At 39.2% G+C, this 19,830-nt stretch overlaps 1 protein-coding gene across 3 annotated transcripts in view; it reads right to left on the bottom strand.

Moving 5' to 3' along the window:
* The window catches only part of insc (INSC spindle orientation adaptor protein), a 61,844-nt gene that overhangs the window by 23,872 nt on the left and 18,142 nt on the right, over positions 1-19,830 (bottom strand). For 2 of the 3 annotated variants that reach the window (XM_008410812.3, XM_008410814.3), the window contains exon 2: positions 13,250-13,341. In XM_008410812.3, the coding sequence (XP_008409034.1) occupies positions 13,250-13,323 (74 nt within the window). In that variant the 5' untranslated portion in view covers positions 13,324-13,341. Of the gene's footprint in view, positions 1-13,249; positions 13,342-17,816; positions 18,150-19,830 lie in introns of those variants that run through there. The other variant, XM_008410813.3, reaches the window with a different exon arrangement.

Here is a 19,830-nt window from a genome sequence, read left to right as displayed (position 1 = left end):
ATGATCAGTGATCGCCGATCATGGTCTCTTGTTGCCGATCACACAAACTGATCACCTGCATCTCATTTCGCAGCCTCCCTGTTCAGCTGGTCTCCTCTTTCCTTCACACTGCACAAACGCGCAGAAACAAATCCTAAGCGATGTGGAACTATAATGCACTGAGTGAATGGGAACGTTTGCTTGTTGCGGCGGAAAATTGAACCACGTGGGGGTGAAGCACGTCAAAATGCATCAACACAACGAATCTAATATGGCATAAAAACAATACCATTCTTGACGGAGTTTGGCTACATCGAGGCTCACTGCAGTAAAAAAGACATGGAGGATCAGATAGCAGGTAAAGCAGCGCACAGCTACAAACACTCACCCAGATTAGCATGACGGTCAGAAAGCTAAACAAATAACTCGCAAAATTATTTAAATCTTCGAGCTGCGATGTAAGACGCTGGTTCTGTTCTCGCTGTTGAACCACTGCTACGCGATACAGGTAGTAATATTTGACAGACGGAGCGCTGCTTCTGCTCCATCTAGTAGTGACTCTCACACCGAACCTCTGTTTAAAGCTGCAGCATCTAACTTAAAAAAGTCAATGTTACATACGTATTAAAACTTTCGCTGTCCCAGCATGAGACAGATAATCTCTAAAAAAATAATTGATCTCCTCCCTGTTCTGCATAATTACTCCGTCTCAGTCAGAAACAGCCAATCAGAACTAGCAGTAATCAGCTAGCCGCCATGCTATCAGGAAGTTTTCAGTCAGTAACTCAGGACTGTTTATTGTAATGGAGCCTTTGAATGTCAAGTTTTATACTTGAATTTTTTTGGCAATGTTGAGAGGTTTTATTTTGGCTCTTTGCATTATTTAGCCTCTTCAGAGCCTTCATATGTTATCAGTCTGTTAAAGATAGTATTACTGATAGCAGTACAATTTGCACAATGCCTGTTTTGTTTAGTTTTCTTCTTGGAAAAAATTATTAAAAACAAGTTTTTGTCTAAATTAAGGTTAATTCATGGTTCCTTTTTCCACATAATGTAACCGGTAGTGTTTATGATTAAAAAAAAAAAAAATTATGTGGTCGGAATCGATGATCGGCCCTCATGGGTGATCGGAATCGGTATCGGCAGGAAAAAACCTGATCGGCACATCTCTAATATACGTATATATAAAAACATTGTTTCTAAAAGTTACATACTGCAGCTTGAAGTTTCAGAAAGTTCTTTGGTGAACAACATTCTGATTTAATCTCTGTAATGCTAGAAAGGAGATAAAGATCCAATAAGCTGTGAATATGGAGTGGAATAAATAAGGACGCAGTGTTACGGGGAGCAAAGGTCATTTATAAGGAGCTTGTTGTACTAAGTGGGGTAAATGGCCTCACAGTGACAATGGAAGCCCCTGAGAATGGATGAGGTTCAATCTTTAGTTGCTGTCTGAACAAAGTTATTTCTCCCTGAATGATCCTGGTTGTCAAAGAAAACTGAGCCCCACTTCTGTTTTGTGACTCCTTCTGATGTTTTTGTGCTTCATATTGTTAAACACTTGTAAACCATGCCAGTTGACGCGGTTTGCCGGGGAGCGATCACACAGAAGTGACTCATGGTTTGAGTCAAACTACCCACATTTGACGCCGTCGTAACTGAAGAGGACGCGGAGAGATGCTGCAGGTTCTCAGCGTTTACTGTCTCTCAGACTCTTCTTAACAAGAAGTGGCATTTTATACAAGCATACTTTATATAAGTGTCTTTGCTAAGTACTTGGTTTAGGACGTTTTGGCAGCTCCGGCCTCAGGTCTCTTTGGGGAAGGGTTGGCACAGCTTTCCTCTTAAAGCTTTTCTTCTTTTTCTTGGCAGAAGTGATCAAACTCAATTAGGGTGGAGTGCGAGTGGCCATGTGCGGCCGCTTTTAGGTCTTCTCAAAAGTATTTAATTAAGCGCCGTTACAGACTCTGGATGCTGGAGTATTTTCGGAGATTTCCTGAAACCCGTCCTGTATTAGTTCTTGATGCTGTGCTTCAGATTGTCCTCTTGATCTGCTGCTCGATCCTGAGCTACAGTCTTACCTTTTTGCAGAACAAGAGCGAAACAATTGTCAGGCTTCATACCAGCCCTCATTTGACATATTTAAGTAATTCTGCATGGGGTAAGAATCTTGGTCTGGTATTTAGGACTTACCTCTCATCATGGAGAGGTGAGAAGTGATCTTACAGCCTTAGACTGAGCTGGTCTGAGTTTATCATGATATTTTCTCCAGGTACTCCAGTTTCATTGCATGCAGTCCCAAAGAAAACCCCACTGTTCTTTCACAATTAGCAGCTTTATGTTGCATTTTTGAGTAATTTTGAGTGACTTATAAACAAACTAATAAAACTCAAACAAACTGGTAAAATGCACAATGTCTATCAACACATGAAGAGCAAACAATGGAAAGACAGAATCAACAAATTTAGCTGCAACTCATGGCTTCCCTGCTTACTACCCAATTATTTTGTACCATGAGTATGCAGGGTCTGAAGACACAAGAGCTCAACAACATAGAAATGTATTATTTATTATCTGTTAATTAGGTTATCCAATCATCAGATTCTAAGTGATATTAAGCCAATTCAGTTCTTTAGAACCGTGGACTACAGATAGTGATATTGGCGTTGGCGTCTGTGCTTTTGCAACATGTTTAGCATTGAGATGCTATTTTAGGCTTCAATGGCTGCAGTAATAGGTTAGCTCCTTTTAGCAAAACCACAACACAACAGTATTTGTGTATCCAGTGTCGCATCAGATTGTTTTCTGAGGCAAATGTTAACCCCCCAGTGGGCCAAGACCAGCAGTTTTGCTGTTCATCGCCGTCGTCTGCAGATGTCAGTTGCGCTTCAGAGCTACCGGCGTTCCAGAAACGTGAATACGGAGGTTGCAGCCCAAAAAAAAAGTTCAAACATTGCGTTAAAATGTAAAACATCAAATTCATGAAAAACAAGTCAAGATAAAAGTCCTAATTAAAACATATTCTCATAAAAAAAAAAAGAACGGCTTAACTAGTTCAGATATGCGGACCATGAAAGACAAACCTGGTACTTCGTCTTCAGTCTTATTGACGTTTGGTTAAATTTTTGAGGGTGATCAGGAAGGAAATGTTATACTTTATTACAGTCCTCCAAAGGTGTGTGTAAAAAGCAGTGCCTAGGTCAACAGTTTCTTCTGAGAGTGACATGTTCGGTAAGGGGCACGTTCCCGCCCAAGGCGATAATTTGCCAACATTTCCCTTGCGTTCTACAAAAAGTATGGCTTTTATGGTTTTGGACTAATGGATAGATTTAAACAGTGAGTGTGCATGGGTGCGTGTGCGTGTGTGTGTGCGTGTGTGTGCGTGTGTGTGTGTGTGTGTGTGTGTGCGTGCGCGCGTGCGCGTGTGTGTGTGTTTTGCATAACAAAATATAGAGTCTGAAAACCAGCAATGCAATTTACTATTCTGTGTCATCCTTGATTCTACAAAATAATGAAACAAAAACAAATTTAGTCTCGAGGACGGGGATGAAAGCAACAGAATAGAGTCTCATTGTTTGGACCAAACCAAATGTGACCGTTTATTGCCATCCCTCTCAGTTACATAACCAGTCTCACATGAGGATGAACCCGTCCTGATTTACACCCCCCTCCAACTCCCGACGAGCCACAAAACATCACCCTCACAAAATAATAACCGGTTTGTTTTCCAAAGGAGGGGAAGTGGTGCACTACGGCTTAGAGGGAATGACAGATATTTACATGCATGTCCAAGAGAGGGTCAGGCGACGGCGGCTCTATTATCTCGTAGAGCGGCGGGTTCCTGGGGACACGACGCATCACTGTCACTGCTGCAGGTAGCTGCTGGCCGAGTCGGTGACGGCGGCGGGAAAAGTGGTTCAAGCTAGCTAACATGTATTTGTTTGATGTTTTTCTTTTGTTTTTTGATGATTATGTCTTAACAGATTCCTCTGATAAATGTCAACAGTAAAATTCAGTCCTCCTGAGCTGTTAATGAATTCAACTTTTGGATGAGTCACTTTTTAATTTGGATGTGCTCAAGTAGCGAGTGCATACAGAAAGTACTTCAGGCACATGGAGTTCTGATGGAGCGGTCCTCACTGTGATCTCTGAGTTCAGGGATGACGAGCTGACTCGATGTTTGAAACTATCAGGGGGCTTGTTACTTTACGACTATAGAGAAGGTCTGTGTGCTTGTGCGTGTGATGCTTCTCCAGTTTACCACAAATCAGAAGCTCCTGTTATCAGCTGCTCTGTTTGTCCAGGTGAAAATAAGCTGTGAAAAATAAGCAGCGTGGCACGAATCAATTCCAGTTAATAAGGTGAGACATGCTGAAGATGGGAACTGGAGTATGTCAATACGGGCTTTTATTAAAAAAGAAGAAAAAAAACCCACTTTGATCAGTTTTATAATTACGTTTTGAAATTACCCAGAAGATTAAAAAAAGCTGAACAATAGCCACTTAAAACAAGGAAAGATTGAAGATTGTTTGGCCACAAATCTGTGAATTTTTCAGGCCAGCTTTATATGCTTTCTATTTTGTACAGATGTGTGGATATTATTAACTTATCAAATGGTTATAGATGTAGTGGCTGTTTTTAAATTTATTTTTTATTCTATTCCTGCTGGTACTTTGAAAACGAAGTGCTTAAATATTTGGAGTTTGAAGCATTTTTGAAGCATAATTTTTTATTTTTCTACCTCCACTTCCCAACATTTCTAATCTTTCTTATATCTATTGTTTCACAACACAAATCTGATTCTCATTGTAGCGTTTCATAAAATAATTTTGTATGTGTGTGACTTTGTATGATCTGCTAAAAAAAAAAAATTCTTCCAAGTACTATGTTTGTTCCGCTATGGATTTTTTCATCATAAATCCATATTTTCAAACAATAAAAATTCAAATATTTCAGAGTTTTTTTCATAAAAATTTCTAAGATTAATGTCAAAATTTAAGATTTTTTCTAGCAAATTTTCAACTTTTCAAGCTTTTTTTCTTAAACATTTTTGAGGAGTTTTTTGTAGCAAATTTTTGACCTTTGAAACTCACAAATGTCTGATTTTCTAGAAAATTTCTGAGATTAATCTCAAAATGTCTGTGTTTTTTATATCAATGTTTATGTAATTTTCTCAAAAAATTTAGTTTTTTCAAAAATTCAAATTTTTTCTAGAAAATTTCTGAGATTAATCTTTAAATTGTTTTTTGACAAAAATGTCCTCTTGTTTCTTTCCCCCCTATTTCATATCCACAATTTCCCTAATATGCCGTTGTTAACATGTCAGCCACACAGACTCAGGAAATTCCCACAAAGCGCAGCAAAAAGTAGAGACAGAATCCACGCTTGCTTGACAGACTCCCACATCACAGGGTGTGAGTCAAGTTTGGTTATGGCTAAAAAAAAAAAAGAATAGACAATCCTCCACATGAAAACACACTATCCGCCTTAATTTTTCACTGTGTGCAGTCTGTGGGTCAAGCCAAGTTGCGTAACGAAGACAGTAACCGTAAATGACAACATAAATGTGCTTCAAACTACAATGAGTCACAAGGTTTTTACTACGCCGGCGTACTTCAAAGGGTCGTATGGCAGCGTTAGCGCTCACAGGTGCGAGACCAAACAGCGGAGTGACTTTAAAACGTGGCTGTTACGGGATTTTCTCTTGAGGGATTAGAGTTACTGGCTGGTCTGGCTCTTGAGGCTTTCTGTGATTCAGCGGCTATAAATTACACCTCACAATGATTAATACAGGCAGCGTTATGTCGGCTTCATCCCACTTCATCCACGGTCTTAGCGTCAGGCCACCCCGCTGACAATAAAAAAGTCGCCCCACACCAGGAAAATAACAGGTTTGAAATGCAGATTAAGAAGGCAAAGCACACGGTGAAATTACAGTGTGCTTCTCACTCATCTGGATTTTCCAAACTGTTAAATTTATAGTTTGGAAGGTTTAATTTGGTCTGATGAGGTAAATTAAAACATTACATCCAGTGGCTGCTGGTGGTGATATTTGAAGGGTGGGCTAATATATATATCCACTCCTTCATGTTGTTTTTTCAGTACATGAAGTTGTCATATTGTGACAATTCTGTTTAAATTGATCCATTAGATCAGTGTTTCTCAACCTTTTTTGGGCCAGCGCTCCCCTAGCCTTTATCCAGGTCCCTCACCGCCCCCCACCAAAGAATTTGTAGGCTACTTGCTATATTTATTTGATCATTTATTGACGCTCACCACCAGTAATCTTCACTCATCACCTGCTGCGCTGCCTAATTGTCATGTGCTTCACATCATGTGTTGATTTTTCACTGTTCAGCGCGGATTCTCTGTTATTAAGCCATAATTCACATCTAGTACGTCGCTCCATTTTATGTCCAACTTATCCTGTTTCAGAGTTTTGTGCAATGTGCGCGTCGTTTTTTTTTCTTTTTCTTTTAACCCCCTAAGGTGCAGGGCGTATCGATGGGGAAAAGGCAGACTGACATAAACCTTTTAAAACAACGGAAACAATTTCAGTATTCTGATTGTTGAAATGTAAAAGTGCTGTGATACAGTTGTTCTATCACACCCGTTTCGTACAGGACCACTTACAGCACCGGTGTTAACGCTATAAAATGAACGCTCTCTATGGTGGTATCACCCATGGAGGGATTTCTTTATTTAAATGGGTTCATTTTTCAGAGGGATACAAAGTGAGGGTATCATGATTTTAGTAATTACATGTTTATAAGAGCGATTTTCTGTTGTCCTTCCATGGAAGCGGGCAGTATTCAAACGGAAATAAAACACTTTTTAATATAAGTTGCTGCCTAACATGATCACAGAACTGCCAAAACATATGTACAGAAATACCAGACAAAGTGAATCACGTCATCAGCCCGTGTAACATTGAATTGATGCGGTGAAGCTACCAGTAGCAGGAGAACGGAGCTGTGCCAAAAGCTACAAACACTGAAGAGAAGAAGGAGAGCTGCCATTGATACAGTTGCAGCCAAGCATGATTTAATGTTACACAATACAGTTTTACCAAGTTACTCAAAGTCTAACTGGCATTGTTGTGCATTTAAGGGGTAAAGTTTACTTTCGACCAAACGCCCCCCAAAGGCATCCCAGTGCCCCCCTTTGGTAAAAATTTCCACCAGCGCCCCCTGCCGTCCTCTGACCGCGCCCGGGGGGCGGTACCGCCCACGTTGAGAACCGCTACATTAGATTAATAAAATGTTAATTAACCAACAAAAAAAAAGAAGAGTACATTTCTGCCAAAAAAGTTTAAAATTTGAAGACTAGGTTCAAGAAAATTTCTAGAAAGAAAAACTGAAAAGTCAAAAATTTGTTACAAAACAGTTATAAGAAACTGTTTTAGATTCACTTTTTGAGATTAATCACAGACATTTTTGAGAATAGAACTCTGGAAGTGAATTTAAGAAAATTTCTAAGATTTTTCAAGCAAATGTGTAATTTTTGAAACTCCAAAATGTTCACTTTTTTTTTCTTCTTAAACACTTCTGAGATTAATCTAAAAATTCTTGCAAATTTTGAATGTAAGACAGATATGTTCAAAAAAATCTGTAAAATATGCCACGGAGAAACAACTAGATTAGCACTACAGGTAGCAATTGTAGCTAGCTAGCAATTCAGTGTTGTTGTCTGCTAGCTAAAGTAAGCTAGCTGAAAAGAGGAGCCTGTGGCTATTCCCTTACAGCAGAAAAAAGCTGGTTTTCACTGTGACTACTACTGCTTATTATGGTACATTTGGTGTGTGAACTACTGAAAAAGGCGATTATATTTAGAGCTGGTCTCAAATATTAGCGGATTTTAGCTCTTCGGGTTCAGCTGTGGTACTTTTCTCCCGTGAATATTGTTGGTCCATGTAATTTGTCTTCACAGTGCTTTACCTCTACAATATTTGAATTCACATTTATTTACTTTATCGTAGCCTAAACTGTAAATAAAACCGATTTATCTAGTAAAAAAAAAAAAGCTTATCTACGTGTATAAAAGTTATATTCCAAAGTGGTTGCGAGGTTTGAAGTAAGTGGCTCCATAAAATCCAGATTTATGTTGCGGTTTCACAACATAAACTTTTATCAAATTTGTGACCCGTAAGAAACACTGTTTTAATTTTATTTTTGTGTGTTATTTCATAGTTTCTTGAGACTAATTTGATGTTTCACCCTGTGGTTGATTTAAAACTCTACAACAAAGTCTTAATGAAACATTACCATCTATATTTTTTTAACATGAGTTGAAATTGTCTTTTTGTGAGTGACCTGCTTAAAGGTTGTTATTCATCAAAAACTACTTTTAATTTGACAAATGAATGTCTATTGGAACGAGTATTCCAACTTTGTGAGTTGTACCTGCATATCTCATGTATCAAGGATTAGGCTGTTTGGCTTGTTTATCAAGTCATCAGAATCAATCAAGCAGAAGAGGAATATTTTTTGTTAGATTTTCTTTTAGCTTGTGGTGTCCTTAAGAATCTTTTGGACTTAAATAGTCTTACTGAATGGCTAAAAGTATCATTCCCTTGCGTCATCTATTTTATTGGTGACCTAAGAAACGATATTTGAAAAATAAAACATAAGAGAGTTCACGTTACAATCTGTTTCATATCTTCCTGTATCCAGATCAGAGACAGTCTGCCAATGGAGGATTTAATAAACACATACTGAAAGCAGGAAGGAGCCTAATGTCTGTGGAGTATTATCATCGCAGTCCGATGCCTGGGGGTCAGTGAGGAACAAATGGAAAGCATTTCTAAACTCCACCACAGAACCACAGTCCTTCTGGGCAGACAGACTGGAAATGTGGGCAAAATGACGCTCAAGATTTTGTGGACCGATGAGTGTGGCTTTGGCTTTAGCTGGAGGTAGAAATAATGTCTCAGAAGAATTAAAGACAAAGACATTAAAAGGACCAAAATGGATGGAAATGCAATTTTGCTCAGCTAACGACCAAATAATGCTAAACAAAACGCTCTCTTGGAGAGGAATTAGAGGTTCGGCCCATACAACGTCGCTCTGATTGGACATGACGATTGAACTCAGAAAACGGGGAGAAGGAGCAGGCAAACATACTTTTTAAAACACACGAGGCAGGCCTTGATTTTCCAGAGGTCAAGCTTGAAAAAACAGCACGTTGGTAGAACATCGTTTGAGCCTCTGGCTGATAGAAAAAAATCCTGGCGGCCACGGCAGACATCTGACTTCCAGATGTTTCTCGCAACTTTTAATGTGCAGCCAAGGCCAAAATCAGCGAAGACAAAACACGCCGACTCTGGTTCTCCCATTTTTCAGTCTCTTTGTCTCAGACGACGTCTAACCTCAAACTTCACCCCATCACTTATCGGCATGTTAGATTACACGCACCAGAGGGCGTATAAATACAGTCCCCTAGATGTCCAAAGTGCGGCCCGGGGGTCGTTAATGGCCCTTGAGGTGGTTTTGTGTGTCCCCCACCCCCGACTGCATTTCAACATTGACAAAAATTTGACTGGCCCAATACAGGTGGATACCATTGAGTGTTAAGGCCATTGTAGATAGGAATTCGCCAAAAAACTTTTGAAACTTGAAAATCAAAACAATTTCTGAGATGAACATCAAAATTAAAGTTTTTTTCAGAGAAAATTTTTGACATTTGAAATAAAAAAAAAAAAAAAATCTTATGAAAATTTCTGACAATCTAAAATTTTCAGATTTTTTTCCATCAAATGTTTGACTTTTCAACTCAAAATTTTTTTTGATGGAAATTTACTCCAATGTTTTCTGTCTACAATGGTCCTAATATGACATTGAAGATGGTTCATGTAAAAGATGCTTTATTTTTAATCAGAGTAAAATTATTATCAACATAATTGTCTAGGAATGGAAAATGTTCAATAGAATGCAAAGTATATATTTTTTTTAGAATCAAGCTTTTAACCATGGCAATCCAGAGACTTTTATCGAAAAGCCGACTTCGCTGCAGCCTATTAGTTTTTATTTCATGTATTAAACTTGGTTAAACATGGCAGCCATTTTGAAAATCACTGAGAATAAATTTGGTCAAGACCAAAAGAAATTGGAAATTTTGAAAATTTGCCTTTTGTGTAAAATTGTAAAATCCTTTTTTACTTTTGGATATACATTGAGTAACAGCCTTTTCCAACAAACAACAACAAATTGAACAAAATTGGACTAATTTATTAATTTATTTACTTTCTGACTCGACAATATTGGCTCACGTAATGAAACATTTTGGCACCCCTGCCTTATATTCAATGTCTGAAAACATCCCTACCACATGATTCTCTTTTTTTTTTTTTTACCCATACACATTATGCCTCACATCAGAATACAATGAAGCAACAGAAAACTATCCATTGTCAGACTTTTCCTGATTAAATAAATGCAAATTAGGCAGAGAAGCCGATCTGGGTTGATTCTGCTGTAGAAACGTTTGACAAAGACGAGCGTGAGACACAAGTGCCAAATGAATGCACGTTTTCCATCTGTGTTTGCAATTTATTTTAACACAATTAAGCTGTTGGGCGGTTTTCGTCACTTGATTTATTGACTGTTAGTGAGCCAGGCACAGCACAAAAGGGATTTATGGTAGAGGGGGGCACAGGAGATAAAGGCAAAGAAGTCATTTACATCACTTCTTTGTTTACGTGCCTAGTTGTCTACGTAGCTGGTGACAGCTCCACTGATCTCATATCCAAGTTTATTCAGCACACTACGTGCTGTGTGATTTGAGAGTTTGTAAAAGCAAAACGGTTACAGATTATATATTCAGATTGATAATGACTTACATCATCATTGACTGCTCTCTGGGTTCTCTTCTGAAGTTTAGGATACAAAAACCTCGCAAATTGAGATGAAAATAAATACTCTTAATGGAAACGACAATTCCGAAAGAACTCCCGTGTTTTTGACTAAAAAGTTTTTGTGCTAGTTTTTCAGCCACATAGAAATAGATGCGTTTAGCAAAAAACTGCAAGAGAAACACTTTTTATTGTCCTTTTTTTACAACACACAAGTCACATGACCAACATCTGGATGTTGCTACTGGCGAAAACAAGCTCATTTATATGAGATTTTAATTTAATATCTTATTTAATGGAAACACTGCAATTGTGTTTCTTTATTTGCTCATGTTTGTAATGGAAACACAGCTAAAGCAGCTGACATAAGAATCTCAGATTGTCAAAAATTTGCAAGGAGAAATAGGGCGATACATAACGTTAGCTGCAAGAGTCATACTTGAGATTAAATCAGATCAGCATCTGATTCTTAGACTTGTACAACTCAGTATGTGTTAGAAGAATTTTGACTGGTGTGTTTTTTGGATGAGAATATTTCTAGAAATTCATCTGTTCTTTTTTTAAAGCCTCAATAAACTGAGAAGGTTTTGCTTTAGCTTTTTTTCAATCTCTGTTACTGAGAAAGGAATGAGCTGAAAAAAGTTTACTAATTCACGTTTTTAAGATCTCCACCACTGCAGGATCCAGTTGGATCTTCAAATATCTGTGATGGCTTAACAAGCGTGGAAGATTTGTTGTTGCTTCAGGTTTTCATTTTTTTAGTAGGAGTTCTTGGTGTTTTTCCCTCTCAGCCGCATGAGTCTGGCAGAAAGTTTGACATTTCAGCTTTGAATCTGCAATTTACTGACTTTGAACGTGAGACAAAAATTAGAAGTATATTTACTTAGCTTTGCTGTACTGAAATGTTTTATGAAATACGAATTGCTAGTATGAACGTAACCCGAAGGTCAAAGCCAACTTCTCGTTTGGGTTGGGCAGAATTGTGACAGTGTTTTTATCCGGCTCATCTGAATCTCACTGGAGAAAATGGTTCAAATGCCAAGAGTTGGCTTGATGTCTTGTTCAAGAGAAAAAAGAAAACAGTTCAAAAAGAGGTCTGAAGGTTCGCTGACATTACGCTGGAGCTAACATTTATATCTCAGCTCAATAAACACACCTCCAGGCGTCTGGATCTACTCAGTGCCGAAGGTGGGGCAGTTCTTCAACACATAAAGGCCTTATGGAAGTAATACAAGTTGGTAAAGAATAATAAAAGATTACTTTCTGGTCCATTGAAATTTTGTAAAGTCTCTCGACACCAAACATGAGTTCAGAGTAAACAAACATGGCTGATTGGGAAGAAGCAATGGCGGTAGTATAGTTTGTGTGAACTATACACAATTCATAGACGTCCCTAGCGTCCACTGGACTTTGTGTTTCCCCATCACAGTTGTCTTGTCTTGCGTATTTTGGTTTATCCTTTGTGTCTCCGTCAACATGCTTTCTGATTGGCTAGCAGACGGTGTGCTTGTTTGTCATCAGGGAACACCACACATGGTGCGATATTAGGCCAAGATAGTCGATCATGATGAATGCCCCAGATTTCTGACGTCCTTCTGAATGGATCAGATCACTGTTAGCACACCCAGGTATACACATAACAGGTATACCTCTTAAGATTATTAAGAGAGACGTCCTGAAAATCGGAGTGTCCTCCAGATCGTCGGAAGGGAAAAAATATGGTCAAGAATCGACATAATTATTGTCATAAAATAAGGATGTTATTTTACGAAAATAACATCCTTATGGAAAAGCACAGTGGATCATCTGAGTGTCTTTACACACAGTTCTCCAAGAATGTCTGCGAGATTCACCAGTGGGGCCACAATCGTATAAAGGAATCACAAGAATCAGTTCAGGATATGTAGAGCAGCTAACCTTTGATTTAAAATTGAAGAAGTTTTGCATAAAAAGCACAGAGAAAAAGTTTTGGATTATCTACATGAACACTGTTGCAGTCAGGTAAGATAAAGAGTCTCTGACTCTCTACCTGTTGGAGGCTTCACCACAAAAAGACACCTTGACAAACCGTCTCTGCACAAAGTTATGTCAGAGCAAGTTACTTCTTTTTTTTTTTTAAGAATGTCTTTGAAAAGAGTTTCTGACAGATAAATTATAAATGACTAAGTTGTGACTCAGGATGTGTGTGCATCAGAGCCAGTTTCTAGGGAACGTCAGGCATAAATGGTTTGGGAGCACAAGAACATCAGATTACCTGATTTCTAAACTTACAGATCACCTCACACCAACAGGAGATGACCTAAAACAGTGAAAATCTGCTTTGGTCTTCCCAAACCACCAAAAGATCTTGAACTATCTTTCTGCTACTCCGACTGGCGTTCCTTCAAGCAAGCCTTTTGAGAGAGAACACTTGCCACTTGCCTCATCGGGGACGACGAGAGAGAGCTGCTCTGCCTGGAGCTGCTCTGAGGGGTCGGCGTTCTTTCCGAGGCCATCTTACTTCAGTTCAGCATCTGAAATGCAACACATACATCATAATCACAAAGATTGCACAATATTTGTGATTTGTTTTTGGTTTTTTTTTGCGTTTTCTTTTCAGCTCAAATTTGCATCAGCAGTCAATGATATTCTGGATCCACTGAAGGGAGGAAAGCGTCTCACTCACACACACACACACACGCACACACACACACACACGCACGCACGCACGCACGCACGCACGCACACACACACACACACACACACTGTCTGATTACATATCCTGCATCCTCTGAGCCGTTTCCCTGCCACTGCAGCGTTGTCGACAACAATATCTCCTTATTGATCTACCTCCAAGCATTCTATTCTTGTCATATAGCTTTTTCCCCCCTCCAAGTAATTTCATTATCGATAATCCCCATCCCCGCCTCCCCTTTTTAAATAGAAGTAACCCACTGGTGTGCCAGTGGAATAATATTTCTTATCTTCTAATTTATTGGCTGGCTGCCAGCCAGTGACTCTCTGGTTTTTTTTGAGGCAGAGCAAGGAGGCTGACGCTTCTAAGTGCCCGCAACTTTATTCCACTGTTTTATTGATGTATCCCATTTAGATTAGTCCATCTTCAATTGGGAGAAGCCAGTTTGCCTCCCCGCACCCCCACCAACCTCCTGTCTGTGCTGTGCTATAACCCTTTTAGTTAATTATGTCTTCCAGAGGTGTGGCTACATACTTTATGTTTATCGTGAGGCGTAATTAGCAGGCAGTTAAACAAATGAGACCTTTTTATTGTCCTCTGCAATCAAAAACTTAACTTCAGATATTTTCCTGTTCTTTTCTGACGACACAAAGTTTCCTGTTGCCAATGGATTTAGGCCCAGACGTGTACCTGTGGAAACAAATTAATTTATAATTGTTTTGGCCTTTTATCCACAAAAAAGCTCTGTTTTATTTCACCAGAAACTATTATTTATGAAAAGTTGATCTATTTGAGAGAACTTTGTGTTTGCGCTTATGTGCGTACATTAGAAAACTGAGTGTTGTGATCCTGCACGTTTCTAGCGTGGCTATTGCCTTCCTACGCAATTTTAACTCCCTTCAGTTTGCCGTCTGGACTTTCTCAAATTCACTTGGATTCCTTCGGTAGAATTTCAACTGGCCCAATAAGCAAAGAGAAGGAGAAGTTGTGAACGATAATGTTGATTTTTTGTGCTGTTTAAGAATTAAAGCCTGCCTGTAGTTTTGGCAAAGGCACTGGAGGAAACATTGAATTAACATAAAATACCGCCTCGGGTGGTTCAGTACTTCTCCCTTTGCAGTGGAGGATGGTTGTGTACAGCGCAGGCAGTTAGCGGTGAGCTTCATAGGATTGAACAGGCGCATGTCACACGACCAAACGTTAGTGATGGATAACATTTAAAACTTCAACAGCGTATACGCCTCCAGCTAGTAACTGTTTATCAATAGACCCTCTTGATGAAGCGAAACGTAGAACAGGGTCTGATTTTACCATCGAAATCATATTGTGTTTTAATAACTTTATATTCTAATAGGCTCCTTAAAAATTGTTCAACCTAAACATCAGACCACACTTACAGATGTTTAATTCCTAACACGAAGTCCTGGTTGTTTTGAAGCTATCTGATTGGCTCACATAGGTGTTAGCTTTGTGCTACATTGCCCCCTATGTACACTGCTCAAAAAAATAAAGGGAACACTTTAACATTTAAGTGAACACTGAACCGTTCCCTTTATTTTTTTGAGCAGTATATTTGGCATGTTAAAATCAGAGCTCAGTGGTGTATTTGTAGAGATTTATGTGGATGAAAACTTTTCTGAAACCGATCCCGTGTCTATATTTTTCTAAAACGATGTGAGGGAGATATTTGTTTTTATAAATGCACGGCTACGTACGTACAGCTTCAGGGATAGAAAAGCAACAAAACCACTTGAGATGAGAAAGGAATGAAACCTTTAATCCCACATGAGCAGCTTTTTGATCGCCTCAGTGGCAAAAAGTCATGTGACAGAACAGCTGACTGGTTTCTACAGGTTTGAAAATTTAAATGATAACATAAAAGTCACTTCCTGTGCCGTGTTGTTTGCTTTGAATGTGCTGAAGCTCCCCAAGTTGCGTAATTATGAACAACGAGGGAATAAACGAGTCAGTGATCTTGTTGATTCAATACCCGATTGGATGAATGGGTGATTGGATCTACACACAGAATAGACACAGATATATGAGGAGGAAAAAGGAAATGGGAGGGGGATCTTTTAACTGCAGTCTTGGCAGAGCTCCTCTGGGGCCATTTTTAGAGAAAGCATCACAGTAATTCAGAAATGATGCCAGCACCACAGAGGACTGACACAACGAGGCATTTTCTGTTGAAGGGACGAACAAACACGACATCCATGACTCTTGGTTTTGTGATAACAAAGCAGAATACAATAAAACAAAGAGTGGATGCAGGTTAATTTTCCTGTTACAACTGTTGCATTGAAAGTATGGATGAATTATACTGGCCCTATAATTGTGGAAAGGGTCAAAGCCATCAAGTCGGAGTCGCAGCAGATTCCATTACATGCGCCTTCGGCTCATTATAGCGCTCTTCTGTGGATTAGCCTATAAATGAAGATGAGTTGTTCAATCAAGCAATTTAGTCCTGGATACTTAGAGTGTGTCACTAAGTGCTGCGTTAAGGACCATTACACTGAAAGTGATCACTTTCCCCCATGTCGTGAGCCACCTCACATGATTCTGTTTTGGTTCTATTTTCTTACAGCCATTTTAATGTGGTGCAGACAGCGTCTGTCTGCTCGGATTTCCAAACTAAAACATTTACATATTCTTGCAGTCATGAATGTGATTTTAGACCTTACAAAAAGTGCCCGGTAGAGCTAAGCTTGTTATGGGATATTTATGTACAGTATATATCTGAGCCTGTAGACACGTTGCTCCCTGATGGAGGGTAAAAAAAACCCCAGAAGCTTGCAGACAATGACTATCTTGTTTTTAGCTGTCATTCTGTCAATGTAACACGCTAAATCTTAAATGTAGGCAAGTTAAAAGAAAAAGGGATTCTTTGCTATTAATTATGTAAACTGTGACAACTTCATAACAAATTACAAGGGTATCAGATGTCAGGTTAGTGAAAAGTTTTAATAAAAAAAAAACAGGGAGAGAGAGGGAAGCAGATCAGTTAGGCTAGCTTGACTTTGACAAGTTTAGCATGGAGATGTGATGTGGAATTTGGTGTTTTGGATAAGTTAAAGTAAATAAGGCGACCCACACACCAACTCTGACAGATCATCAGCAGACGTTTAAATTGGCTAATCAACCACTGCTGTGTTCAGACGATCACTTATTAATAATCACAAAATAAACACCAATCCTGAAGACATAACACTGCAATGGACTGAACGTCCTGTTCTTTGTGAGGGAAATGTTTGAGGTATTTTTGGGAGCTGTTGTCAGTCAGTTTCTATGGCAACGGGTCTTTGTGTAGTGTAACTGGCACAGAGAGCGAGAAAAAAGGAGAGGTTTTGAGTTGCTCTTAAATAAAGGCAACAATAATTTATTTATGCAATAAACACATGTAAACTGGCTCAAATGTTACTCAGAAAACCCTGAAGTTTCACCCTGAATAAAATCAAGATCACATTCCCTTCGACTACAGACGGCCCAGGCTGCACTCTCGTTCACCAGGGATGAAAGTAACACAGAAAGTTTCCTGACCATGTGGTCAGTAACAACAGTAGTATTTTTTTTTTTATGTCCCAAACATTTCTTTTTATGTCCCGGCTGAAACCTGAGATTGCCCAGAGGGTTTCCCCCCGTTTGGTTGCCTAGGTGAACATGTGGTTTGTAGGTAGGTCAAACAAAGGACACCTCTGTCTGAGTCACATGCTGAGTGTAATAACAACCACCCATAGACTTATATCTAGGAGCAATCACTAGGTGTGTTCTGAGATGTACTGAAGCATATGTGCTGAAAGAACTGAAATGTCTTTACATCACTGTTTCCATGTTTCTGTCACTTACAGTTAAAGATGAGCATTTATTGCATTGTTTGTCATTTATTGTGAAAAACTTCTTACCATGATAAAAAAAAGCTCATTTATAATTGTTTCTATTCATTACAATTAATTATGTTAAGAAGAAGAAAGAGAGAGAAATTTCTTATCTGAAATTTTATTTTTACCATTTTCTTCTTTATTTGTTATGGAAAGGCTCAGGCCCGCTTTTGTCTGATTTCACTTCTGTTCCACAAAACTCACCACGTCACTTAAATTTAAAAAAAAAACAAAGTCCAGTCTTACTTATATAAGCTGTGGTAAAGTGGAATACCTCTGGTTAAAACCACCGAGTGAATCCAAAAACTGATTTGCAGAAAACAAAATACCACAGTAGTCGGGTTCTGTTTCACTGTCATGCCGAAAGCTTTGGGTTTGTGTTCAAGTCGAACAAAGAAATCAAACATGTGGAGCAGGAGGAACAAGTAAAACCACTCACCATTTTTTAGAGGTCAGCTCTAGCAAGAATTAGTCTGATGAAGCTCAAGATGAAGTGAGAGCTGTGATAGTCCTGAGTCTTCAGCGGCCGTTATTATGTTTCACGTAGTTTGGATTTGTTTCGATAGAGCTCTTGTTCAAAATGCTACGTGTCCCATCGTTCACCTGATACTCCGGCTAATGTGCTACGCGAGTTGCTTTTGGGTGCCGAGTTTTATAGAAGGCGGACACCCTGTGGACTGGCGTCTCAGTAACGCTGTCCTCGTCTCATTCTGCTAGATACTGGATTCACAGGGGAAGACAGCGGTTGCAGTCTCGCCACAGAGCTGTCATGTGGGGACAAAGAGAGAGTGAGAACGGCACTGTATGATTGCCTGGGTGGGAACAAGTTGGAAGATGGTTGTGCTGAGCCATGGAGTCAGCATTCCCATCCCACACATGAAGTGGGTTAGCTCAAAGTGGGGCCTTGTGCTTGGACAGAGAAAGCCACACAGCATATAACGCCCGATAGCTTTAATACTCGGTGAGTCAACTCAAGTTTCCCCTCGTTTATCACAAAACTGACAAACAGCGGGTTGAATGTCTACATCGCAACTGAATTGCTGCTATTTCAGAATGTGATGGTTAAAGATTTGAAGTGAAAGCAAAATTACTAAACAACCTGGATTAATCGAATGACTCAAGCTAAAAATAAACAGAAAGTAAGGTTTTGTCAGCTAATACACACTTAGCCTAATCAAAAATGTAATGCTGTTTCACAAAGTGATGTACTGTACAAAGGCTACGACTACTTTATTACAATCATTTTGTAGAAACCTTCAGAGTACATGATTTTTTGTGTCCAGACACAACAACTCTCCCACTATCTTAATATAGCTAAATGCAGAGCATTCCTCAGATAACACTGGCATGGAAAACCTATTTTAAGTGACAGCTGGTGTTTTGAGGCAGTGCTGGATGTTTGTCTCGGCGTTTGCCCTGTGATGAACTTTTGATCCTGGTGGGACATTCCCCTGGTCTTGACTGTGTACTAACCAAACCTCGTGGAAATCAAGACACGGGCAAGTTTCTGGTATCAAAGTATACCAAGGTTTAAAAGATTATGGCTCAAAAACTAAAACATATTCTGTGATTTCCTTCCGGCCTAATTTGGATTTTGCAATACAGAAACTGTATAAAAGCCCTTGATTGACTGGGAAAACAATGATACCTCCCGGCTCTAACTAATGTTTCAAACGCACCAGAGTTTACTTCAACTGAAGCGAGATCTAGGTTTTTAGGAAGACCAAAGTTTGATTACTTTATCTGCATCGGAGTTCGATTACGTATTCACTCCTCCCCAAATCAATCGAACTTTCTAGCCCAACAAATTAGAAGTCGATTAAAGTGGACTAAACAGGACTGGTGTGACACACAGGGAGCAGAGTACTAGAAACCAAATATAAAGGAATGAACCTGAATGGTCAGATCTTTCCAACACTAATGAACACAGAGAAATGAACTGTATATGACACACAATAAAGAACTTTGAAGTGATCAAAGAGTTGTGGTCAAGACCACCTAACCCGAGACCAAGACAAGACCAAGACCAGAGTGTATTGAGACAGAGAGAAGACCAAGACTTTTAGGGTCCGAGACCAAGTCGAGACAAAGACCGCGGGAAGTCGAGACCAAGTCAAGACCAAGACCAGCGGCGCGTTCTACGTGATACGATAAAATGTGAAATATGACCAAAATTACTTCTCAAATTGATCTAAAAGATCCATATTCCCATAAAAACACCTAGATATTAAATACTTAATACATTTTACCAATATTAAAATCCATCTCTGTGCTACAATCCACGGTGGTCTCGTGCCATCCCTAAAGAGATAATGAAACCATTAAACATAGCACCATTCTCTCTCTGCACCATTAAACATAGCAATTGAGGCAATGCCCTGATGGTAAATAACGCTCAACTATGAACACTGACCAAGGAGCAACAAGCAAGAAGTAACCAACCACAAGGTGCT

This window comes from Poecilia reticulata, chromosome 6 (assembly GCF_904066995.2).
Source record: "Poecilia reticulata chromosome 6, P_reticulata-male-v2, whole genome shotgun sequence".
NCBI classification, from domain to species: domain Eukaryota; kingdom Metazoa; phylum Chordata; class Actinopteri; order Cyprinodontiformes; family Poeciliidae; genus Poecilia; species Poecilia reticulata.
The sequence above is the reverse complement of the archived record's forward strand: the minus strand, read 5'-3'. Positions and strand labels throughout refer to the sequence as shown.